This window comes from Leptodactylus fuscus, chromosome 11 (genome assembly GCF_031893055.1).
Source record: "Leptodactylus fuscus isolate aLepFus1 chromosome 11, aLepFus1.hap2, whole genome shotgun sequence".
NCBI classification, from domain to species: Eukaryota; Metazoa; Chordata; class Amphibia; order Anura; family Leptodactylidae; genus Leptodactylus; species Leptodactylus fuscus.
Genome location: NC_134275.1, coordinates 42,150,283 through 42,176,920, shown reverse-complemented (window position 1 = coordinate 42,176,920; position 26,638 = coordinate 42,150,283). Strand labels below are relative to the sequence as shown.

Genomic DNA, 26,638 nt, shown 5'->3' with positions numbered 1-26,638 from the left:
ACTCCCTTGACATAGCGCGTATATGCATTAGTGCCCAGATCCTAGAACATTTTGGCTTGGGATCGCTTATATCAGACAAACCCAATGATCTTAGCGGGGACGGCTGACCACCTAATGTGTATGGAGGTCTCCTGATTCTCCCCCGATAATAGATATGGGGGAAGATAAAACGCTTGGATTTCAACATGCCCTATCCTTATCGCCCCAAGATCTTTTTTTTTTCTATGGCAGACACATTCATGCTTGGCCCAGCCAATGGTGCCTGTATATGGGAAGGGGGAGCTCTCATCTGAACGAATATAAGGCTGATGATTGTCTAATGTGTATGGACACCCACACTCTAATGCAGTTTCATCAGCGAAAGTGAATGGAAACCAAAGCCTCTAAAGAGGACTGCATGGGCATAAATGAAATGGGTAGCCAATGTTACATAACTGATGCCCACTCCTCTAATGCAGAGACTTCACAGTTTTTCCACCCCCTGATTCCAAAATGGGTCCTTAGAGAGGGAATACAGCGGTGGAAATCCTGGGATCTCACTGACCCCTTGCTCGCCTGTAGTACAGGGTACCCTCTGCAGATAGGGTTGGCACCTATGAGTGACTCTGTGGCATGTATACCCTTGGCTGGACCACAGATACCCTCTAGTACCCCATTTGTAATGAGCTGATGGCGTTGTCCCTCCATTCCTCCAGCAATATCACACATGTGCCTAACACCGGAGTCTTCTCCTTAGGAAGCTGAGAATCTCGTTTCCACGGTGATCCCTCCACAGCTGAGTGCGGCGGTGCCCGAGGTGGCCGTATATCTGAAGGAATCTGTGGGCAACTCAACCCGTATTGACTATGGCACAGGTAATGTCCAGCGGTATCCTGTAATCCCCCTATAAACCATAATAATGAAGGACTAGGAATCTTATGTGGTAATGTATTGTCCTATTATACGCATCCCTATACCCTGCACGCTCAATATGACCAAGATGGCGGTTGCACAAATGAGTATCTGTATAATACGCTCATTTTTCACCTGAGCTGTCACCAAACATAAACCCAAATGATGCCCATGGCACGACACAATGGTAGAGGCTCAGAAATGAAGCTTGCTTGCTATTCCGCAGCCTGCCACTAGGGTGCCCTGTTGCTGCAGCAGTGCTTGCCTGCTGGATGCCTGCAGTGGTTTTCGCAGCGTTCGAGCCCACTTCTTCCTGTGCTGTCATTTTTTTTTCCCCTCTCCCTTACATCATTTCTTGTTCTCTGTTAGTCACTCTAAAACGGTTTGTGTCTTGTAACTCCATGGGGTGACAGCATCAGTCGCACGTGTTCCAGGGGCTGCTGGTAGACATGCGAGATGTGCGAGCAGCATGGCGCTCGCCTCACGTACGCTTAATACCTCCGCTGCAGCAGCACTCACCCCCAGAACCATCTGTACATTCTTTTTCTACTTTAGTTTTTAACCATTTGCTCCATCACTGTTGTAGAACTAAAAGTCCCAGCAAGTCTACGACGGGTAGGACATGGCGGCGCTATAGGACGCTTACAATCAGGTCCCTATCTTTTACGCTCGGTAAAATCCACCTTGAGCATTGGATTAGGTCAGGGCCGTAGTATACACGCCAGGATGCTGTCCATCATTTCATGCCATCTGGTGGCTGGGAAGGGGTTAAAAGCCATTCAAAGGTACTATTTGAGGCACAGGAACTGGAAGCTTTGGGGAAGGGGGGGCAGAAATGGGAAGGATGTTCGGGAGGCAGGAAAGGTTGTAGATGTGTGGGGTGGCCTATAGACTGCGAGTCCTGGAGAGGCTAAGGGTGTGTTCACACTGCATCTGTCATGTACATTGAAAGGATATCCCTGCGGATGTTCTGTATAATGTGGCTCATATACTGAGAAAGTGTATAATCTAGTACGGGGGATGTATTACATGCGCTACATATGTAAGAGATATGTGGTGGGATCTACCCAGTGTGCTGTATACCTCTGACATGGGCACAGAATGGTGCCAGGATCCCTGCAGTACAGCTCAGGCTACAGACCACTATTCTCTCCTACTAATGTCTAGTTTGATTTTTGCTAAGCATCTGTTCACACTGTGTTTGCAGTGAACGTCGCAGACCTAGTCTGACATATACTTTATATACATAGAGTGGCATAAATAACTCAAAAATAACATAATTATTCATTATTCATCATGTGATGTAGTAGTGCAAACAACGCAATGTCTATCCTGGTATTTTGAGACTACAACTCCCAATATTCACGCTGCGGGTTGTCACTTTGCAATATGTAAACCGTGGCGGATTGTAGACTGCTGCCCTAACTCGCTCTGTCTCTTTCCTTAGGACATGAGGCCGCCTTTGCTGCTTTTCTGTTTTGCCTGTGTAGGATCCGAGTCTTGCAGGTGGATGACCAGCTCGCCATCGTCTTCAAGGTGTTTGACCGGTAAGAGAACGGCAATGAGGGCACCTGAGCTGGGCATAGTATTGGTGATGCCTCGCCCCTCAGAGCTTACAGTCAGTGACTGCTCCCCAGGTGGTCCAGAACGTTTCCATTCAGAGCTATTATTTGGAGGAGCCACCTTGTAGTTTTGGGGTTCAGTTTGTACAGCCTGGAGGCTACATATAGGTTTTATTGTGATCACATATCTTTCTGGACTCCCTATCTGTCAGGAATCCGCACTGAGTCTGAAATGGCTGATAACAGCGAACAATCTATTGCCCCTTCAGTTTCCAAACGTTAAATATGTTTTGTGGGGTTCACACTAATGCTGACCGAGGGTGTAAACCTTCAATATCAGATTTGTGGGTGTCCGACTGATGACTGAGGGGCCACGTATCTCCTCTGCATACCCTTCATTGTTTACCATGCACAGTACCATACGTTTCATAGTGGCCATACTTGGTACTGCACCTCCATCCTTTTCAAGCTGCGATGCTCTGTAGTCTTTCCTATGTAGATGTTGAGAGTCAGACCCCCACCACTTTGATAGTATTAGACAGGCCATTAGTAGTGTGAACCCAGAAACCCCCATTAATGCAGATAAATCGTACTTAAATAGAGGGGGTAGGATGGCAGAGCTCTCTCTGGAGGATCTACATGTTGGACTGAGCTGCTCGCTGGGCCTGGTGATGGTTTAGGGTAATGACTTCACCTTCTTCTCCGTGCCCCTACAGTTACCTTGAGGTCATGAGGAAACTACAAAAAACCTACAGGATGGAGCCTGCTGGCAGTCAAGGGGTCTGGGGCCTGGACGACTTCCAGTTTCTGCCTTTTATATGGGGCAGCGCTCAGCTTGTAGGTAAAAAGTTCAGCGTTGTAAGACTCTTGTTGTTTCTACATGACTTGTTCTCTTGAGGACACACCGCATTGGCGTGTAGTAATATCCACTCACATACGTGTAGTCTCACACAGATACAGTCTCTTATAGGGCAGCAATTAACATGTACTCTGTCTTTCTGCAGATCATTCCACCCTGGAGCCCAGGCATTTTGTGGACGAGAAGGTAGTGAATGAAAATCACAAGGATTATATGTTTCTGGAGTGCATCTTATTTATTACACAGGTGAGGGTGAAGCCGTCTATGGCCGGGTGGGATTGGCACAGCTAAGAATGGTACAGCAGCTTGGCAGCGTTCAGGACATCCCAGTCTCCATATTAGTACAGGAGCAGCTTGCTCCCATTCAATGTGCCTCATGCACGTGACTCTATTGTCACAGGGGAAGGGCTGCAACCTCTTCAAACAGCTGGTTGGTGGGGGTCCTGGGTACAGTAAGTCCTAGAAAACTACTTTAATGGGCCCTGGTGACATTTTGATGATCATCAAGTCACCAGTCTGACTAGGGCTACACAGCGACGTTGGCCATGGTACACATCCATTGGCCATAGATCAGTGTTGCTTTACCTGCATCGCAGTTACTACCGGCTACAACCATGAGACCAAATCTACTGGATGTGACTGGATGGGGACTTTCACATTTCAGCAACTTGCAAGTCGCAATGTGGCCACAATCGGTAGCTGCGAAGCATGGAAGGGCAACACTGTGATCTTTCGTAGTGCTATGTGTTACCATTAAGTCCTAACCTAAGGGATAAAAAGGGTCACTGCAAAGCTGATGATGTCACTCTGAACATGTGACTGCCCCTGTGATTCTGAGGCAGGGGGCCAGAAAGACCCCACCATAGTCTGTTTCATCATCTGAAGACTGTCCAGTCGGGAGTGCAGTTCCCTAATATACTTACTGGGACTGTGCCCTGCAAGAGCCTCTACCATGATAAGGAAGAGATAGCTGTGGCCATCATCACTGCTAACCATGTAAACAAAGCACAGTGGGGGACATATTGGACCAGTGGGAGTCATTAGGTAAGTGATGACATTTTGTCGTCTTATCTCACATGCTCCTGCTATGACCCCCCCCCCCCCCCCATCCCTTCATGGTGATGGGGACTGTAAAGACGTCACTACTGTATGGGAAGAATTTGGATCAGTATATCCTAACCTAAAACTCCTAAAGTGAACGCCACCTGGCTGCAGATTATTATTACCTGTTACTCTGATAGCACCAGCATGTTCCGTGGCATAGTACTGAGCATGCATTCACTCTTGTTTTTATCCCTGTCCATATAGTGGCTTACCATCTAAGGCTCCATACACATAAACCCATTTTAGGTGTGTGTTCTATCTGTTATTATAGATCCATAATAATGGATGGCGTACAAACCTATTAAAGTATAGGATAGGCGATAAGTGTCACGTCATTGGGGGTCCTACAGCTGGGACTCTCAGTGATCTGGAGAACAAGTTTTTGGTCCCAGTTTTGACCATTGGATGGCCAAGAGGTCAGACCCCCAGTACTCTGACACAAGAGGCGTAACTTGAAGCTCCTGAACCCCAATCCAAAATCTGTAATGGGGCTCCCATCTGCCATGTGCTGTCTATAATACTAGTGTCATCCCCTCAGACTCCAGGGCTGGTAGCAATTGCTACCTCTGCACCCCGTATAGCTACGCCCTTTGAAGAGGTGTCTGTAATGTCTCAACCCCTTTAATTTCAGTGGCCCCATGCACATAGCTGATATATTTTACAGCTGAGCTTTTTACTTCCAGATCTGGAGCAGGTTTTTGCACCTCTGTCCATCTAGTCTAATGATAGGATCACCACAGTTGTCACATCGATGCCTTTCTGTGTTCCGCCTGTTCCGTTTTTCACAGACCTTTTTGGTTATGTGCATAGCGCTTTACACTGCATTGTAATGGTGGGACTGACGTTCACGTGTGGCTACAGCTACTTCAGGAGTGGCTATGGTGGCGGCAAAATCGTGATGGTGGATAAATGGTGTAAAATCACCGATGTAACTGGAATCTGCTGTGCAAAAAGTACCGGCCCCCCACTTACCATTGTGCCGTTATATGATCAATGGGGGGCTGCATCATAAGTTTTTCTTACGTCGCTCTCAGTCACAGGCCCAGTTCACTGCACTATGCAGGTAGGCACAGCGCAGGGAGGAAGGGGCTGCAGGTGTGGATGCCTTGTTCTCAGGATCCAGGTGGGTCTCGGAGGTTGGACCTCCACTGATCATAAAGTAATGGTACGTTCTAGCTCTAAGCCATGACTTCTGTAACTGTGAGTGACTTGCACACCAAACATCTGCAGCATTTCTACATTTTCCACAGCCTTGGTATTTCAGCTGTTCTCTTCTGTTATCAGCCTGACTCTTTCCTCAGGGCAATGTCACCTAGTCAGGTTTTGGCTCAGCGTATTTTCGGCTGACTCCATAGTTGAAGAACAGGCTGGTGTTGTAACGGAGCAGCTATGTAAACTGCACCCACATGGTTAAAGGTTAACACACTCATTTCATGTGTTGTAAGACTGCGGGGAACTCCACCGGTTGGGTGAGGCCGCCGAGAATTTCAGATTTTTGTGGAACTGCAAGCTCAAGCATATGTGTAGTCACTGCGTGCTGGAACTTGTAGTCCCGCAAAAATGTGTTTAATAGGGCTTGTGGCTGGATTTACATTGGACTGCTCACCTGTATATGGATTAGTCAGTGACTATTTCATATATCCATGTAACCCGCCGCTTGGTCTCTGCTTCTATTCCTGGAAACACTATCTGCCTCTAGGAGGGTGAAGATCAGAGGATGGGCTATCCCTATTGAGACATGTATATTGGCTGTGACCCGGGGGTCACCCAGGGCTGGCACATCACTGTCTGAAAAGGCTACCGGAGCAGGCAGTCCTGACAGAATATTGCCTGCCTGCAGCATTATATGGCAGAGACTGCAGCTGCCGCCCCGGCCCTATTACTATTGTGTCTGCCTTATTCCCAATGCTCCATGATGGAAATTTTCTCTAGATTTCCATATAAAAGTAAAACCGGAGAAAAAAAAATCTAAGCTGGTGGCTTGGAGCTTATGTATGGAGGAAAGTATGTAGGAATTCCCATGCTTTTAATCTCCCCAAGTTCCACTCCTGCTGCCAGATTGTGCCCTTTTATTTGCGGCCCCGTTCCAGCCCCTTTACAGTTCGCACATATACCTCTCCATACATGTGCACTGCTATGATCACACATCAACACGATTTGCTCTCCAGAAACAGCGCCACAGTCGCCTGTGGGTTGTGTTCGGTATTGCAGCTCAGCTTAATTAAAGAGAGCTGTAGAATCGCACACAACCTATGTACAGGAGGCAGCCATGTTTTTGTAATCCTAAACAATTCCTTAAATTTAGGGCCCTACAAGGGCATCTCCTACTCTAGGGCATTGATTTTAGTGGTTACTTGTAATTCTTCTTTTCCCCTTTGAGGGTGCTGCAAGGCAATAGAACACGTGCTCTTTGGCAGTTTATATCTGATCACTGGAGGTCTTAATATTGGGACAGTTTATTCTTTGGGGGGGGACTCCTTACAAAGAGGCATTGGTTAAAGCAAAGACCCCTTAAAGGCTCTGCCCCTACAGCTGTAGGGAAGCTACACGTATAGTTTGTATCCAGATGTCTGTACGTACATTGGGAAAATAGCCATGGCCTTATAGGAAACTTTCCTGTAGGATGAGGACCCCTTTAAAGTAATGGGGTTGGAGACAGCCTCTTACTATGATACTGTAGTTGGCCATGGATATCCTCTGAAAATGCCCATTTAGTACAGGTATAAACCGTGTTCTTTCTAGGGTGAGATAAGTGGATGCCAGGCTGTTTTGGCGCTGCTTATCTTGAGGGAAACAGTGGTATGAGATGTATTGTAATGATCGCAGCCCTGAGACTGGTAGCTGAGCCTGTTTAGTTGTTGTGATTTGTGCTGCCATAATCCAAAATTATCACAAAAATGCTTCGGTTGTGCATCGATTTTCTAAAATCTGTCTGTAGTGCTTTAATACCAGAGGTCTGTCATAGCGACAGTTAGAGGGTTTTTCTGGGTATTGTTAGTTGATGACCCAATCTTAGGACAGCTCATTGGTTGAAGATCAGCTTGGGGTCTGACACCCAGGATCCTCACCGATCAGCTGTTTAAAACTGCAGAGCCACTTTCTCCCCACAGGCCATGTGACACCACAGTTTTGGGCTGTTTACAGCCCAGTCCCATTCAAGTAACTGGGGCTCTGTATGGCGTTATGCTTGTTTTCATTGAAGAGATCACCGCACTCACCCGAATGCTCAGGTCTATTCAAAGGCTATTTGTGGGGTCTCAGGTGTCTGATCCCCACCGATCTTCAATTGATGACCAATCCGAATAATAATTAATAACCATGGAAAGCACCTTTAAGCACCTCTATATGGCTCATCATTACTTTCACCACCTCCGACATCGACAGTTCTTTTCACCCTTTAATAGTCGCCCCTTCATTGATTCTGGCCCCCACCATTCCTGATTAATCAAGCATGTTAGTTTTGGTACCTGGTATGTTAACTAGACTCTCTAATGTCAAGTGGGTGGTGTCAGGCAGGAGCAGGCAAGGGGGCGTGACTCTGAGCTCTGACACGGTCTCCCTCTGATTGGAGTTCTGAGTCACGCCCTCTTGCTTGCTCCTGCCTGACACCACCCACTTGACATTAGGGAGTCTAGCTAGCATATTGGGCTGCTCAGGAACAGTGGGGCGCTACAAATAAAATTTCAACTGCGCCTGAATCGGTGAAGAGGGGCGTATCTGAGGAAGAAAAGAGCTTCAATTGGTGGAGGCGGTGAAAGGTCCTCTTTAAATTCAGTCGTCTTTGTGTAGTCTGTGTGGGTTACTAATGGGTTAATTGGTTTTGAAATAAACTCTAGTGATATTAGATTGTGGGGTTAGGGACTGGTGTACGGGATTATAATCTGTGCACGGTGCTGCGGTATAGTTTCTGTGAATATAGGGATACCGATCCCTGTTCATACACTTGGAGAAGGGCATTGTTATACCGCATCCTAGAGAAGTCAACACTGTACCATAGCCATCTCCTCCGATCTGCTTGCAGCCCAGAATTTCTATATTTTACATGCGCTGCTTTAAAAGGGATTTACTGTCAGTACTCCCCCCCCCCCCCCCACCTCGCCTGAGGCTTGTTGATGAAGAAACGCATCGGATGCGGTTGTGGGGCCGAGAGCGTAGGGGTTAATAAAAGCGCAGCTTCCACCACAAAGGATGAGATCAGTGAAGTTTGGAATGAGCGATGCTGACTTAAGGAGAGAGAGAGATGAGCGGTAATTGAAAGGCGCAGAGCATTGTGCACCGCTCTCCGCCGCCGCCACAGTCTCCGCTTCAATCTGCCCTTCTAAATTTGGAGGAGATTTTTTTTTTTTCCTAGAGAAGGGAGGGTTCAGATTTCTGCTGGAAGGGAAGGAACTGACAGGAAGGGGCTGCTCTCATCTATCCCTCTCCCCCCCTCCTCCTCCTCTTACTGACTGAGGAACCATTTACAAAAGGCTCATTCTCTGGGGAGAGCAGAGTCAGGAACGCAGAGCCTGTGAGTAATTTCCTGCTCAATATGGCTTCTCTGACTCATACAATTCCCCTGAGGTTACTGCAGGATTGGCTCTCTCCCTCTCTCTCCATCATGTGATGTCTCAGGCTCTTTTTCTCCTGCCGCCTCTCATGATCTCTCTCTGTATTTTCGCTCTTTTTTTTTTTTTTTAATTTTATTTATCCCCCCTCCCCTGCTGTCGGTTTCGGTCCCTGTTTTATGGCGCTGCTATTGAAGTGGAAGCGTTGTTATTTACCACCTTCAATGGGCGGCGTATCTGCAAAGACAACAGTGTCCTTGCCGCAAGTGTCCCCTGACTACGTGTGAAAAGGCAAAGCATAAAAATGGCGGCTTTATAAAATAGTCTTAAAGGGACCTTTCATCTCCTCCGTCGACTCCAACTCTTTACATCATTTAATAGGCGTCTCCCCATTTATTCCAGCGCAGTTGGAATCTTTTCTGTAGCTCCCACCATTCCCGAGTAATCAGTGCTGTTATTTTCAGCATCCAATATGCTTATTGGGCTCCATACTGCCAGGTGACATGGGCCGGACTATAGTGTAGGACCGCCCACCTGACAATAGAAAGACTAATTAACATATTGGGTGCTGAAACTAACTGCGTAGATTGCCCAGGAGTGGGACAGGTGAGAGAAAAAAATTCCAACTGCATCCTTCAATAAGGGACGATTCTGGCGCAAAATGTTGGAGGTGGTGAAACGGAATTTGTCTCCCTAACCAATAATAGTGCGGAATAGGGGTCTTTAATAGGAGCAGAAACACATCTTTGTGACACAAACTGATGAAGAAATGCAGAGATAATCATATTTTTATGCAAATCAGCCAGTAAGTGCACTGGGGGCGGGGCCTTATTTGTCAGCTTTTCCTACAGACAGCAACACCTGCTTCATTTCTGCTCTGGAATTGCCATCCAGATAGGCATGAATTGAATTTATAGTCGCTGCCTGCATGATGGTGGTCTGTAGGCACATCTGATAAATCAGGCTCCACCCCCAGTGCACTTGAAGGCTGATTTGCATGTCAATAAAAAGATGATTATCTCAGTATTGCTTCATTGGTGTGTGACTTTAAAAGGATATTCCTGCTCCTATTACAGTTCCCTACATGACACTACTATTGGATTGGAAGGCATTTTGGACCTGACTGTATGTCGGCCTCCTGTCTCTCCCTTGACGGCAGGTATTAGGGAAGAGAAGGATCAGGCCATTGGATGTCAACATGCCTGATCATTTTGGGGGCAAAAGACACCTACAGGAGTGTGCACAGAGCATTTGTGTGTGTGGAAGGGTACAGGAGGGATAGCTGTCAACCAAGCAAGCATTGTGTACTGATTATATTAAGTATATAGTCAGCCTTGGTTTAAAAGCATTATCCAGAATTGGACAAACATGGCTACATTATTTTCAAAAACGCGCCTCTCATGTCCATGATTCTTGTCTGATATTGCAGATCAGCTGCATTGCAGTGAATAGGGCTGAACTGTAGTACCACACACAGCCTGTGGACAGGTGTGGTGCTGTTTTTGTAAGCAAGCAGCTATGTTTTTTTTTCTTCTAATTTTGGATGATCCCTTTAAGGATGCAATTGATTCCTTTGTTAAAGATGCATTTTTTTTAAAAAAAATTTTTAAGTAATGGTGCCACACTTGTTCATAGGACTGTGTGTAGTATTGCAGCTGCGACATTCATGTGACTAGGACTGATCTGCAATACCATATAAAGCCAAAGAACGACAGGGGCGCTATAGCTAGAAGAAAGCAACCATGGTTTTTTTTGTTTTGTTATTTGCAATCTCATTCGATTAGAGATAAGTGGTGGTGGGTGTATGGCAGCTGCTCCACTCCATTCCTGCACAAAAATATTAGAGGGTGCAGAAAAAAACAAAACCCCAAAAACTGCAGGATGTACGAGGTGTTACAGCTCAGCTCCAATCCTCCCATTAACATGTGCCTATAAAGTAGCTTCCAGATCACCCCTGTTTTTAAAGAGAGAGTCGGTGGGATTGAATCTGAAAATTCAACATGGCTGAACTAATTCAGTGGGCCTTAAAGGAGTTGCCTGAGAGGGACAAAGCAGCAAATGTAAGGAGAGAGAAAAAAAAAAGTGATGTCATCAAGTATGACCTGTGACCTCTGAAGTCAGGGATTGCTCTGTACTCTCTACATGTACACAATGGCCAGTAGGGAGCGACGAGAACATGATGAAATGGGATCTGGGAGGAGAGTAGTTTTTTGTTTTTTTTTATGTTTTATTGGTTTGGACGACCCCTTTTAAACTTGATGATGATCATATTTCTTAGTTCTGTCCATGAAACACATGGGCCCGGTCCGTATATTCCTCATTGACCATAACTTGTCCTTTCCATTTCATCCTTGTTGTGTCATGAAAAATCTGCAATCGTTTTGTGTATACAACTCCTACATGGACCAATATGTCTCCATGGTTGCTTCCTCAGCCTTCTATGTACTAACCTGCAGGAAGTATAAGAGCGAGATTGGGAATAAAGTAACAAGACTGCAGAGTCAGACTACGTATTGGGATTGTCTGTAGTCTGTGTCTATAGAGACCCCTAGGTCTGTGTACACAGATGGGGGGGGGGATTATTGGGGGCATACAGTCTATTCAGGAAGGCAAATTGGAAACCAGTGACTGGGATTAAAAAAAAACGGCGTCCAGCTCCAGACAAGACCTTTTCCCATCCATGGTATTATGGCCACTGATGGCTGCTGTCTACAATGCAGTGCTTCTGTGGAAGGGCCATTGACTGATGGTGCAGTGTAATAAACTGCCATTACAACTGGTGGCAGTGATTCATCAGCCCCAAAAGTGTAACCATACGGAGACAGATTTGGTATATTTGGGGGCCCTCTCTAATACTGCCCCCATAGTGCTCCTACATGCGGTATGGTCCCCATTTAATACTCCTACACATGGTATAGTGCCCCTTTTAATGCTCCTACACACGGTATAGTGCACCTTTTAATGCTCCCACATGCGGTATAGTGCCCCCTTAGTGCTCCTACATGAATGATAGTGCCCTTTTAGTGCTCCTACATGCGGAATAGTGCTTCTTTAGTGCTTCTACATGCGTTATAGTGCCCCCTTAGTGCTCCTACATGCAGTATACTTCCCCCATGATTGGGCTAAAGAGGAGGAGCCAGTAGTGAGGAGAGGTGAGTATTTATTGCAATAATATGTAATGGTTGATATAACCACAAACCTGCCGGTCAGTGGGGGTCCCTCTAATTTCTTGAGTCCCATGCAATTGCTAAGGTGCTAAGGTTACCCCTGACCACAAATTACAGAATTCAGCAGCCCTTTCATTCCTGGAATTTATGGGGGTTTGGGGCTCATTCACCCCCCACAGTAATGTTATCTTACATATTGCAGGGACTAGTCAGAAGGCATTGCCTACAGGACATTCCCTACAGTTAGACCGGGCAGCAGTTATCAGAGGCCGCTAGTAAACCTACGCAGTGCAATGTCTGTGATATCACTTGTGGATGTATTGTGGTTTCCTCAGATCTGATGATAGTTTCTTTTACAGATGAAGACCGGCCCATTCGCAGAACACTCCAACCAGCTATGGAATATCAGCGCTGTTCCTACATGGTCAAAAGTCAACCAAGGCCTGATCCGCATGTACAAGGCAGAGGTGAGGCAGGCTGTGGACGCTCGTCTTCACTGTCAGGAAGCATGGAGTCAGTGGTCATGTGTGCTAGGCTAGTGGTATCTATACGCCAGGCGTAGGACCCGGTGTGATCAGCTAATTTTCCTGAGGGCTAAATTCTGAAAGGGATATGTTTTCCAGGACTTATATATTGATAAGCCATCCTTGGGAAAGGTCATCCATATATGATCAGTGGGGTCCAACATTCGAGACCCCCACCGATCAGCAGGTTGAAGAGATTGGTGAATGCTGTGGCCTCTTCACTGAATAACAAGCACAGTGCTGTACGTTGTATAGTTGCTGTGTTTGGTATTGCAGCTCATCCCTTTTCACTTGAATGGGACTGAGCTGCTGCTGTACAATGTGACTGATGTACATGACTTCAGCTCAGAGGAGAAGTTGTAGCACTTGTGATCACTGAAACCTCTTCAAACAGCTGATTGATGAGGATCCAAGATGTCAGATCCCCACCAGCCACATATTGCTGACCTACCCTAATAGATACGCCATCCGTATATAAGTCCTGGAAAACAACTTTAGGCTGAGCCCCCATTTTGCAGAAACACAGCTTTTTTTTTTTTGTTGTAGCTTTTGCTGTGCTTTTTGAGCCAAAGCCAGGAGTGGATTGAGTAGAAGGTAGAAGTATAAGAACTTCCTATATATTCCCCATTCATTTTGTAGCATTTCCTAGATTTGGCTAAAAAAAACGGCAACAAAAGAAGCTGCGTTTCCGCAACGTGGGGCCTCAGCCGTAAAGGGGTTATCTCTTGAAAAACAATGGTTTTTAACATTACCAATTTTGCTAGGGTGGCCACGACTGACCAGGCTTCCCCACAGGGTTGATATAGTGTTACATGGTGGCCATTTCACTAAGTAGCCAACCATACAAAGATGAATGAGCTCACTTTTACAGAGACCACCCTATAAGGTATCAATGTGTCCAACTAGAGCATATGGACACCCCTTTAACTGCGTCGTTTACTGACTGAGGTCACAGGCCATGTATTAAATAGTACAGGCAGCAGCACAGAGTATTTCAGTAGAGGAATGTGCTGATGTGGTATGCACTGATCTGTCCACATGGTCTGCATGTGACAGGACTGTACTGTGAGGTAAAGGGTTAAAGCTATCCAGTAAAGCGCCTGCTGAGCGATACTGAAAGACGAAGGTTCCCTGTCGGCCCTGTGTAGTGTGACATACAGAGAGTAGCGCCTCAATATGAAACCACATCATAGGGCGGCCATATGCACAGGCACATGGATCCAGGAAACGTCCACACTACTGACCCAGCTGCTTTTTGTCTTAAGGCTTATCCGATAAACGCTGGTGACCACACAGATATTTGTAGAGGGTAACGCCGTGGTTTATTCTGACCACAAAGAAACCAAATGATAAAACATTACGGATATGTCTCTATATGCCTGCCGCGTATCAGAAACCTCTGCCCTGTGGTAAGGTGCATGGCACCGCTGTGTGCTGTGGTGTTGTGTGGCTGCTGGGTCAAAGAGAGACGTCTGCTCACATGTGCAAGGGGAGCTTCTATTTAAAGGGGTTTTCCAGCACTTATTCTTAAAGATAGATCATCAATATGTAATCAGTTTGGGTCCAACAACTGAGTTCCCCCATGTCAGTTTTTTGTGGTCACATTCATCACTCACATGGTACAATGGCAGCTCAGTCCCATTTAAGTGAAAGGGGCTGAGCTGCAATACCAAGCACAGCCACTATACAGTGTATGGAGTTGTGGTTGGTATTCAATGAAGAAGTTGCAGCTCTTATTTCAGCTCTGTGGCCTCTTCAATCGGCTGATCTGTGGGGGTTCTTTGTGTAGAACTCCTACCAATCACATTGATGACCTATCAATAAGTAAAGCCAGGGCAGCATGGTAGCTCAGTGGTTAGCACTGCAGCCTTGCAGCGCTGAGTCCTAGGTTCAAATCCTGCCAAGGGCAACATCTGAAAGGAGTTTGTATGTTCTCCCCGTGTTTGCGTGGGTTTCCTCCAGGTACTCCGGTTTCCTCCCACACGCCAAAGACATACTGATAGGGAATGTAGATTGTGAGCCCTATATGGGACATTGACTGACAATATCTGTAAAGCGCTGCGGAATATGATGGCGATATATAAGTAAGCATAATAAATAATAAGCCTAGAAGATCCCTTTAACATATATCCCAGGAAACGCTCCCAGCATATATGTTACATGTAGGCACAAACCCCCGTTCAACCATTTTGGCTTCTATCAGGGTGGTTTGTATTAGAAAGTTCAGCAGACCTTGCTTTCCTATACGGGGGGCTGCTGCAGGAACACATACTGTAACGTATATGAGTTTTTCCAATGGAACCTTATGGATGACATATGGCACTGTATGCCTATAGACTGGCATAGGTTAGTAGTGTACATGGGACAGTCTCCCTGATGTATACCACCAACCTAATGTGTATTACGCCATGTAACACATATACTCTGCAGGCTCTGTGCAATCTTTCTATGCCACACGTTGTCGCTCCTACATATACAGAGACTTATGGGCAGCCTTAGTTTTATGGTCCCCTGGTGTGCCTGTATATGTATATATACATATAAGTTATATGTGTATACATAGAGGGGTATACAGCAGATCTTTACACTGGTCAGCAGAGCAGGGGTTAATGTATCTGGGTTCTGTTACCACAGGCTTGTTTGTTAACCCGTGAAAGGGGCGAGCACATGTACTGAATAGAATTACTGAGGTGAAAAGTTCCTGGAGCTCTGAATCAGTCCTTCCTCCTCCACCCCCCCTCCGCTGCCGGCTCCACATCCTGTGTAAGGTTCCACCCACATACCTCTGTAATCTGGGAGCCAGTCTTTTGGAAGTCTGTGCTGTCTCCTTCCTGCTAAGAGGGCTCTGTTCCCGGTTGTCCCTCCGTTTACAGAGGCCAGGTGCAGGCAGGAACAGCGGGGTCTACCTTGGGAGAGTCGGGGTCTGCAGCACATCCACATCTTGTTCCATCTAAGACAGTGGAATTCTTTTATGTGCCCTTATCTATGGCTCAGATAAATAACTTTGGGGTCAGTAAGTATGGGGGAGTCCCCTATTGAGGATCCTCATCCATTAAACAAAGAGAAGAACAAGTACAGAGAGGGTGTCTTACTTTGGAGGACCCAGCATGTCCATTAATGATATAATAGGCAACATGGAGGCCGGCGAGTCCTCTGGATGCCACATAATGAAAACCAGATTGGTTGTCATTTCTATATCCTCAGCCCACAACCAACCAAGGAGAAATCGCAACATAAATATAAGCCTCTAAGATGATTGCTTCTACTTCTCAGTGATATCTGGTTCTGGGAAAGATGGGTGACACCCAATATGGCCTCTGTGATTCTCACAGATCCCAGACTGTGCAAGAATCTGATGGATATGTCAGTGTAGTCATGAGATATATTGGCCCTACAGATATAAAATACAGGGCTGAGTTTCAGGGGCCGTAGGCATGGAGGACAATGCTTTATACACTGCTAAAATGTAGTGTTAGCATGAACTCCAAAAACCAAGAGGCCCAGTCACCTCTATCGAGACATCACCAAATTCTCTTATAAGATAGGGTATGTACAGCCATTTGTTCTGCTTTTAGTACATATTAAAAAACCAAAAACAATAAAACAAACTTTGCTTTAAATATATTGTCTTGTGTCCACGGCTCCCATGTGGTCTCCATGGTAACAGACTACAAACAAACCTTGTGTAGTCTGATCCTACAGTCACGGGATCCTGCACTCCCTCTACTAACTATAGACTGAAGAGGCGATGACAGACGTGACTGCGGGATCAAACTCCTCAGGGTTTGTTTGTAGTCTGTTACCATGGAGACACATGGGTCTGCAAAGGAGCTGTATATAGGCACAGTAGGAGAGAAGATACGTCATTTTTTTTTTCTTTTTGTTCCTTTTTTTTAATATATATATATATATATATTGCTCCTTTAATATAGCAATATTCTTTACACGGCAAGTGTTGGTGAGACCAGGCGTAGTCACAGCAGTCATGTAGTCGCTGGGTGGGCCCACAGGCACCCCTAAAATCCTCCTCAGCAGTCTGTATGTGAGGTCCACCGGTTACATGTCTTATTTTAAGTGACGCCTCGATGCTCGGATAGCCCAGAATGAGACATCTGCCATGGTCACCCTAGAAATTTCTATCAGCACCCACTTTCTGTGCAGTTTACTATCCGTCATTACCCAGTCACCATGTGGTGGTGTGAGGGCTATGCTTGTGCATGGTTTCCTGGCACTATAAGGCGGTGTGGTATTGATTTGTAAGCGAGAGCTGCTTCACATTAGGACTGCAGAGCCAGCACACTGCACCCATGTGTGTCAGTACAAACTGATAGGCCTCTTCCTTTCATCTCTTGATGTGTGTTCCCCTCACACCAGCACATACGCTCTGCGCCTGCTGCAGGAGAACAGCACAGCTCTTTTAGCTCTGAAGCCGCTCTCATGTTTGCTCAGCCTCCACCAGGCCCCTGAGTCTCTGGGAAGCGAAGTGAACTTTCACCCTGGCTGGAATTCCAGGCGGCCTGATCTGTAACCCACCCCCCCCCCCCCCAACCCCCAGCCTCCCTCATGACATCAGCGAGACCGGCAGCTGCATGCCTGCAACTAACAGCCTGAGCTGGAGCAAGGTATTAGGGTCTCACAGTCTACACACAGGCCCAATCTAGGAGGTTCATGGAGGCTTAAACTTTTCTAGTGCTGTCCATATAGGGCGCTGTTCACATCAGTATTTTGGTTTACATTTATAACAGAAGCCACCACACTGTGATGGATCTGTTATGCGACAGACACCAGTGGCATCCGGTGAGCCCCATTGACTTATGATACAGTTCGCCACTTTGTGTTTGTATACATTTTGCTGCATGCTACGTTATTTATTTCTGTCAAATGTGATGTCCTCTGTGAGAGGAGTCAACAACCCTGTGATGGATCCTCCACAAAATCGACACCAGTGGTGCCAAGGCGTAAATATTGACTGATATTGGGGGTTTGTTGGTGTCAATTTTGCTGCATGCTGTGCTATTTTTCTCCATCAAATATGATGGCTTCTGTAACAGGGGCCCCAAAAATAACTCCTGAACCAACAATACTGTGGTGGATCCTTCATATGACTCCAAGATGCCAGACGGAGCCCATTTACGTATAGTAGGTGTAGTTTTGGTGCACGCTGTACTATATATATATATATATATATATATATATATATATAATTTTTTTTTTTTTTTTTTTTTTTCCCCCGTCAAATGTGATAGTTCTGCAACATAGGCTTTGAAAATGGTCTGAGAGCCAACAATAATACAAAAGATCCATTACACAGCACATCACTTGTGCCAGGTGGACTCCATTGACTTATAACAGGGTTCATTGGTGTCTATTTTGCAGCATGCCGCACTAGTTTTTCCATCTAATGTGATGGCTTGCGAGTTACTTTCAGACCCTCAGTTGCACAAACCAGCAACACTGTGATGGATCCATACATAACAGACTGGACCAGGTGGACCCCATTGACAATATGGTTCGTTTGTTTCCATTATTGTCCATTTTGCTGCATGCTGTGCTATTTTTTTCATCAAATGATTTAGTTTGTGACCGAAGCCCTGAAAATAACCTGTGGGGAAACCTTACTACTATAAATCAAGCGAGCGGCAGCCACTAATGACGTCGGGTGGACCCCATTGGCTTATAATAGAGTTTGTCAGTTTCCATCTGTGTCCATTTTGCTGCATGCTGTGCCATTTTTGTCCGTAAAATGTGTTGGATTTTACAGGAAGCTTTGAAAATAATCTGCACACCAACAACACTGTGATTGATCTGTCATCATTGACATACTACGGTTTGTAGTTGTGTGTTTTGCGATTGTCCTTCCAATATGGTGGCTTCTGTGACCAAGGCTCTGAAAATAAACCAAAACCACCTTACTACTGGTAGATCCTCCTTGTGACTGACGCTAGGCTGACCCATTGTCCTATAATAGACGTCAGTGTCTGTTTTGCTGAGTGTTGCACTATAGTTTTCTGGCAAATGTGATGGCTTCAGCAACAGAGGATTCAAAATAACCTGCAAAACTAAGCCGCAAAGCCTGCAGGTTTCACTTATGACAGTCTAATATATGGGGTCCTTAGTTTTGCTGCCTGATGTGGACATTGGGGACACCCACGGATAAGCAGAGCAGGTAGATGAGCATAGACACAGCAGCAGGTCAGTAGACTTTGCCTGTTGCTGCGAATCTGCTCTGAAGTGCTGCTGCCTCTTTGTTCTGCTGACTGGTGTGAATCTTGGAGTTAAGGCTTCACTTTACATGCCATCAATGGTGTGTTGGAGCCAGGCCCATTCAGCAGTATACAAAATACCTGAAGCACGTCATCGGTGCCCAAGGAAGTGTGAATTACTGGCAATACCTGGCACAGGAGCTGATCCCAAATGACCCTGATCCCTTATATCTAGAGTATGGCATATGGGAAAGCTGAGTGCTATCCCCAGGGAAGGTCTAGTGGTCGTCATATCCAGAAATAATGGAGTGCGGTATAAAATCTAACCATTACTTACCCGGTAATCCGCTCTTGGCTATGTTGGTCCTGGCAGGTTCTGCACTGATGATGTCATGTACGTCACTAACATGACTGCTGCAGCCAAATCCTGGCCTCAGGGTTCAGCATGGCTGATGGTTTTGGAGGAGATGATCTGCCACTGGAGAGGTCTGTAGTCACTTACTACCTTCCTGCAATTCTCTGTAAAGGTATTGTGTATGGACTACCCTTTTAAGTACAGCTCATTCATTGCATATGGATGACTTATGTAACTTTATAATAGACTTTGGGGGGATAGTTACAAACTTTGCCACAATTTGAGGGTTTTGCACTGCTCTCACTAGAAAAGTGTAAGGAGACAAGGTGGGGTCTCCATTACTGATGTTTATATAATTTGTACCCAAAAGCTGGCATAAATTTTACCTAAAAGCCTATACCTATACCAAAGCTATAACCAATGGGCCTCACTTAGCTCTCCTCCACTACCTCCAGGCTCCACTACCCTCCTCTGCCCTCTGGAGCCTGGAAAGCCTCTTTAATAACCAAGCAGGGTCACTCACTTACACTGGAGTGTGGTGACAGATGCCCTTTATCACCCCAGCCCTCAGATAGATAGTGTAGGGTCACCTGAATCATACAATGTTTTCCCCTTGTGAATTGTTGCCTCCGTTGCTGAGAGATTGCCATTTTAGTCCATAGGCAAATGAGCTCAGGGAGTTGCCATTGCTCCATAGAGCTCATTTGCATATTGGTAAAAACAGCCATATCTTAGCAAGGGACTCAGTGATTCACAAGGAGAAAACACCCTAACCTATCTATCTGGGGGCTGGGGTGATGTGCTGGGGTCTGGTGATACACTCCCTTTAAGAAGCCTCGTAACCATGTCAGTGACTACCACTGCATCTATCCATTCATTGACTGTAAGCAGAAGTCTTGATTCGTTAAACTTTACATTCAACCAGAAATCCCCTTTAAGAATGGACAGCTTGCTATAGTTGTGCGGCAGGCTGATAATATGTTGCAGATGAGGGGCCCCCCAGCGATGCTCGGGCAGCTGAATGGTTAATGGCATTTATTGCCCGGTTTGTCAGGGAGCGCAGCTGTGCTGTCCCGGTCTCTTCCCACACACACACACACACACACACACACACACACACGTGGAAACTTCCTTAGTGGTAAACTTCCTGCAGAGGCCGAGCGCTCGCACACAGAGTCCGCACCCTCCCCACCTCATCCTGTGCAAAGCGACGGTACGGCAGCAGACTGCGCCACAACATTCAGCCCCCTATGTATACACACACTACTAAAGATGGCAATATGGCCGCCTCATGGGGTAGTCACCCACTTTTCTAGATTTGCAATTCATGACTTGTGCCAGGTTCACACTAGCATACTGGTTTCCGCTGTTTGGGTCCGCATGGGGACCCGAAAGACTGAGACCCTGTTTTCTTATAAAGCAGTTACAGGCAGAAACCCGCGGATCTCATCGATTTTAAAATGGGGTCCATCCGGTTCCCTAGTTTCCCTAGGGAGAAGGTTCTTCTCTCCGCCAATATTGGGCGCTTTCTGCGGCGGAGTCTCCATTACAGGTGTGAATCAATCCAGACTTAGTTATTTCTGGTATTGCAGCTTATCTCTGTTCAAGTCTGTGGTGCTGAACTGCAGTACCAGACACAACCATAGACTAGACCATAGATTGGCGCTGTTTCCAGAAAATACTACAGGCCTTTTAAAAAAATAAATGAATAAAATTCTGGACAACTCCTTTAACCATTTATAGTTCGTAGAAATTCAGCTTTAACCTGTTTTAAGGGTATATAGTGAAATGTTTTCATGTCCAGCCATTGTCGGCTTTACCAGTGATGACTCAGTCAGGAGAAAACAACCGTCCAGTGGTACGGGAAGTCGTGGCATTGCCGAGCAGCTGATACAGTGTGTAATTCTTAGGAACCGGTCTCATCACAGAGGCGCTCTGAGCTGGCAGCTGGTTTGTGCCTCGTACCTGAGACTCGTGATAGTGCTGCCTGTCATGTCATAAGCAGACAAAGACATGGCTGAGTCACTAAGTGCTTCATACCGCAGTGATGGCACCGGTGCTAGATGATGTCAAAGCTTGCCTCTGGGTGAATACGGATTTAGCCGAGAACTTATACTCACCCTATACAAAGGTGCTATTTAATGGGGCTCACTAAGAATTCTGTCTTATGTGAGAAATGTATTCCATCATATTATGCTTGCTATACACCTGGATTATACTCCAGAGCTGCACTCGCCATTCTGCAGGTGTAGTCACTGTGTATATATATTACATTACTTATCCTGTACTGATCCTGAGTTACATCCTGTATTATACTCCAGAGCTGCACTCACTATTCTGCTGGTACAGTCACTGTGTACATACATTACATTACTTATCCTGTACTGATCCGGAGTTACATCCTGTATTATACTCCAAAGCTGCACTCACTATATACATACATTACATTACTTCTCCTGTACTGATCCTGAGTTATAGACTATATTACACTCCTGAGCTGCACTCACTATTCTGCTGGTGCAGTCACTGTGTATATACATTACATTACTTATCCTGTACTGATCCTGAGTTACATCCTCAACTGAACCAGCAGAATAGTGAGTGCAGCTGTGGAGTATAATACAGGAGGTAACTCAGGATCAGTACAGGATAAGTAATGTAATGTACAGTATGTACACAGTGACTGTACCAGCAGAATAGTGAGTGCAACTCTGGAGTATAATTCAGGATGTAACTCAGGATCAGTACAGGATAAGTAATGTATGTACACAGTGACCGCACCAGCAGAATAGTGAGTGCAGCTCTGGAATATAATACAGGATGTTACTCAGGATCAGTACAGGATAAGTAATGTAATGTATGTACACAGTGACTGTACCAGCAGAATAGTGAGTGCAGCTCTGGAGTATAATACAGGATGTTACTCAGGATCAGTACAGGATATGTAATGTAATGTATGTACACAGTGACTGTACCAGCAGAATAGTGAGTGCAGCTCTGGAGTATAATACAGGATGTAACTCAGGACACATGTACAGTATATATGACATGGGGGGGGGGGCTATAAATTCACCCTGCCTATGACTATCTCCATTTCTGTGTCTGCTGTGCCCTCTAATTGGGATTGTGTCTTATCTCTTGCAGTGCCTGGAGAAGTTTCCTGTGATTCAGCACTTTAAGTTTGGCAGCCTGCTCTCCATTCAGCCTGTCAAGTCCTAAGGATCCGCGGCGATGGAGCAGAGATCCCTCTGCCTCTAGACACAAGCCTTCCCTGCCGTTCCTAGCTGTGCGGCCGCTTATCTTATCCACGTTGTCATATCTGCTGTGGACGGAGGGGTTCAGCACTGGCTCTTTTACAAATGAGGAGGGGGAGAGAGCAGGAGATAGAAGTTGATATTTTGGAATTAGCAGTATAAGTTAAGACTCCGCACCTGTCGCCATATTTGTATAGTATGGGGTTGGGGTGTCTTTGGGTATAGCAGGTCTACATAGTCGCACTTCGTTTAGGGCATTGGGTTCCTTTTAGCAGGTGAAGGTTGATGGTGTCCACAGTTTGACGGGTTCTTTCCCCTGCTCTCTTTGCCTTTAGTTATGACCTATGGATGTCATCTATAAGGAGACCGCCATGAGGGTTTCCTTTAAGTCCTTGTTCTTTTAAGATGAATTTTGGCACTGGAATTCTGCCTGCATTAAGGGTTAAACCAATAAAATCTCAAGACCATGATGGTGTGAGTTATACGTGTGTGTTATATGATTGTATATAGCGCTTATTTTTACATTTTTATACCTTTTAGCGCCAGCTGGAGCTGTAACATCACAACAGTTCTACTCGCCTTATGCGTTTCCGATGCTTTCCTGGCCCCCGCAAGGCTCCAGCAATGATTTGGCATGTCGACATGTGACCACTGCAACCAATCACCTGCCTGACACCAGTGACATCAGCGATTGGCTGCAGAGATCACTTCAGGGCGACACAACATTACTAGAGTCAGAGACTGGGCGGGAATCGGGAACGTGAGTATTGCTTCTTTTATTATTTTATATGATTGTCTGCGGTTTCCATAACCTTAGGGCATATTCACACCTCCATCCTCAATCTGTCTCACTGGGAGGCTGAAGCAGTATGTTGAATAAAATAAGCGCCCTGTTTTCCAGGTTCATGGTATCCTCAGGATAGGCCGCCAATATCAGATCAAGTGAGTGAGACGAGGCTGCAATACCGTGGACAGCCACTGTTATGTAGGTGGAGCCGTGTAAACACTGAAGACCCTGCAGGAGTGCTCAAGCGGTCTGATATTGATGGTCGATCCTGTGGACAGAAAATTACATCATTTTAATAAATGTAAGTCTGTTTATTTTCTAGTAAAATGGTCGATCCATAAAGTGTATACGGTATAAGTCCCAATTATCTTGTGGGTGTTACTACTGTACTCTAGAGGTCAATGGCAGAAGCTGCAGCTATCAAGAATTTTTTTTTCGTTCTGTGCCCCGCAAAAAAATGAATAAAAATCAGGAAATTATACAGCCCCTAAAATGGTGTCATTGAAAAATATATCTTGTATAGAAAAAAAAACGCAAATATAGGTGAAAAATTTTGGATGCTAAAATTAAAGAAAGAATGGCTAAATCCTGAAGGGGTTAAGAATTGCCAGGGAATTGCACAACTGGTGATTCCCGCATACAGTGCTAGAGAACTCTGCTAAAACCCTGCAGGACTCCCCATTGTTACCCGGCAGGAGCCATCAGCACAGAATAGAGAGGCGCGTACGGCGGCTTCTAGTCTCTCTACACGATGCTGACACAGGCTGTCATGATGTGCAAAACAAAACTAAAGAACACCTGTGTGTGGCTGACAGCAGCCGTGTAGCACGCTCCCCTCCCTGACACCCGACCGCTTCTTACACATCTTCTGTCATTGTGGAGATCTGGGATAAGGGGAGCGGGCTACAACAGCCAATGTACCGCTAGGCCTGCGGGTTGGTCTCATAACTGGTGACCCATCTTTATAGTGCAGGATGGCATGAGATGGACTACTGAAAATAACGTTTCTGAAATATCCCATCAGGTAGGAGGGGCCGAGGCACCATACAGTTAAGAGATAAGAGGTGGCAGAGAGCCTGGAAGCTGCTTATCCCATCCCAGTTGTAATACAGGGGTATTCTAATTTTAAAGGGGTTGTCCTAAGCACAACGATCAAGTACAGCACTGTGCATTATATAGTGTTTGTGCTTGGTATTTTATCTATCCCCCTTTCTTGGAATAGGACTGAGCCGCAGCATGGTCATGTGACCAAAGGATGTGATGTCACTGGCTTCAGAAAATGAAGTGGAACTCGATATACATATACATTAGCTTATGACAGGTATGGCTGACCTTCTAATGTACTGTATATGGAGTATTACAACATTCACTAGAATGGTAGAGAAATCCTATGGAGAAGTGTGATACTGTTTCAGGGGAAAAAAACACAGCCTTAGGGCTCGTTCACATCTGCACCCGGTCTCCGTTCTGCAGGTTTCCGTTTCCTGCACAAAACAGAGGCAGGAGACGGAAACCTGCAGGAGTCTTTCATACCCATTCATTTGAATGGGTTTGAAAGATGTCCGGCCGTGAGTGGCGGTGAGCGTTTTATGCTCTCCGCCGTGAAACCGTTTTTTTTTTAAACCGGACACAGAGTAGGACATGCAGTACTCTATGTCCGATTTAAAAAAAAAAAAAAAAACGGTTTTGCAGCGGAGAGCATAAAACGCTCACCACCACTCACGGCCGGACCCGATCTGACAGCTTTCCGTCTTCTGCATGCAGAAGACGGAAACCACAAAACGGAGACCCGAACGCTAGTGTGAACCTAGCGTTAAAGAGATTGTTTGTTTGCAAAATTAGGACTATGATGTTTAGCTTTACTTCCTCTTCTCAGGCCCGTGCCACCATATCTATTGGTCACATGACCTTGTTCTGGTTCTGTCTCATTCAAATGAATGGGTCTGATCTGCAATACCAAGCACAGCCACTAAATGTACAGCGCACTGTGCTTGGTAAGTAGTGAAGAGGCCGCAACAATTAACATCATAGTCCCAGACAATCCCTTTAAAGTATCTATCATTGGCTATATCGATTTTTTAAATAAGCGTATCTTCACATAGCCTTTAGAAAGGCTATTCTATTCATACCTTTCATTCTTTGATCCTCACAGCGGTTTTTTTTTAATTAACCCATTTTTTTAATATGCAAATTACTCTTCAGGGAGCATCGTAAGCCTTATCCCTGTTCCCCGAGCACCCCTGCGTCATTAGCCGTCTCAGTTTCCCACTGCCCCCCTTCTTTACAGACGATCCCTCCTTCTACCCCTCTTCGTTGCCAATCACGTACAGCGCATGTGCGAGATTTTAATTGTGCTGTATGTGACTAGCTGCTCTGAAGGAAGCAGTGATAAGGTGTAGAAGGTGGGATCGTCTGTAAAGAAGGGGGGCGGTGAGAAACAGAGGCAGCTGGTGATGCAGGGCAGCTAGAGAAACAGGGGTAAGGCTTCCAGTGCTCCCTAAAGAATACTTTGCATATCAAGGAAACCGGGTTAATTAAAAAACAGTCGCAAGGATCAATGAATGAAAGATACGCCTAGAATAGCCTATGTGAAGATTTGCTTATTTTTTAAAAAATGTTAGAGCCAATGATAGACTCTCTTTAATGGGATTGTGCAGGTTTAGAAAATATGGCTTCTTTTTATTCTTCTCATCAATGATATAACATCCATTGGTCACATGGTCATTTATCTTAATGGGACTGAGCTGTAGTATTGCCTTGTGACCAATGGATGTCAGGACACTTACTGAGAAGAAGAAAGCAGCCATGTTGTCTAATCCTGTACAAGCCCTTTAATAAAGTGCTAAGGCATCTTTGCTTTGTGAATGTCACCATCCTGCTCAGTCAAGGACAGGCTTATACAATCTATTAGGCTGACAATCAATATGTCTGCCTTTACCATTCCACAGGGGTTATCACCCAGCTTTCCTAGAGTCCTAAATGGCATTTTGCATTTCAATGCACTATTATTTTTAGGGGGTGGCGCCTGAGCGTCTGGCACACAGGGTGCATACAGCTCTTCACAGTTCCTACCGTTAACTTAAACAAATAACAAGTTACACGCGGAGCAACAAAAGTGGCGCAATACTGACATGGAGGAGCAAAGTCCATATTTGTATACTGTGTGAAGTCATTTACAAGGCCTGCGAGCGTTCGTACAAAGACATGGACTGGGTGAGATCATGTGGTTATGTGAAGTCACTTACATTATGTATTAATAAGTCTGTATTATACTCCAGAGCAGCACTCACAATTCTGCTGGCATTAGAGTTAATTTCCGCTGCATTCCCTGCATGTTCATTATCTACACAAGACTTACTCAGCTGACATGTCCTAAGGATAGGCC

The 26,638-nt window shown here is 45.6% G+C and overlaps 1 protein-coding gene across 1 annotated transcript in view; it reads left to right on the top strand.

Moving 5' to 3' along the window:
- PTPA (protein phosphatase 2 phosphatase activator) overlaps positions 1-22,936 on the top strand; it is a 35,092-nt gene extending 12,156 nt beyond the window's left edge. Inside the window, exons 5-10 of the mRNA XM_075259967.1 lie at positions 737-854; positions 2,339-2,438; positions 3,170-3,294; positions 3,458-3,558; positions 12,490-12,597; positions 22,357-22,936. Coding sequence (XP_075116068.1) covers positions 737-854; positions 2,339-2,438; positions 3,170-3,294; positions 3,458-3,558; positions 12,490-12,597; positions 22,357-22,431 — 627 coding nt within the window. The 3' untranslated portion in view covers positions 22,432-22,936. The remainder of the gene's footprint in view (positions 1-736; positions 855-2,338; positions 2,439-3,169; positions 3,295-3,457; positions 3,559-12,489; positions 12,598-22,356) is intronic.
- Positions 22,937-26,638: the final 3,702 nt, after the last annotated feature.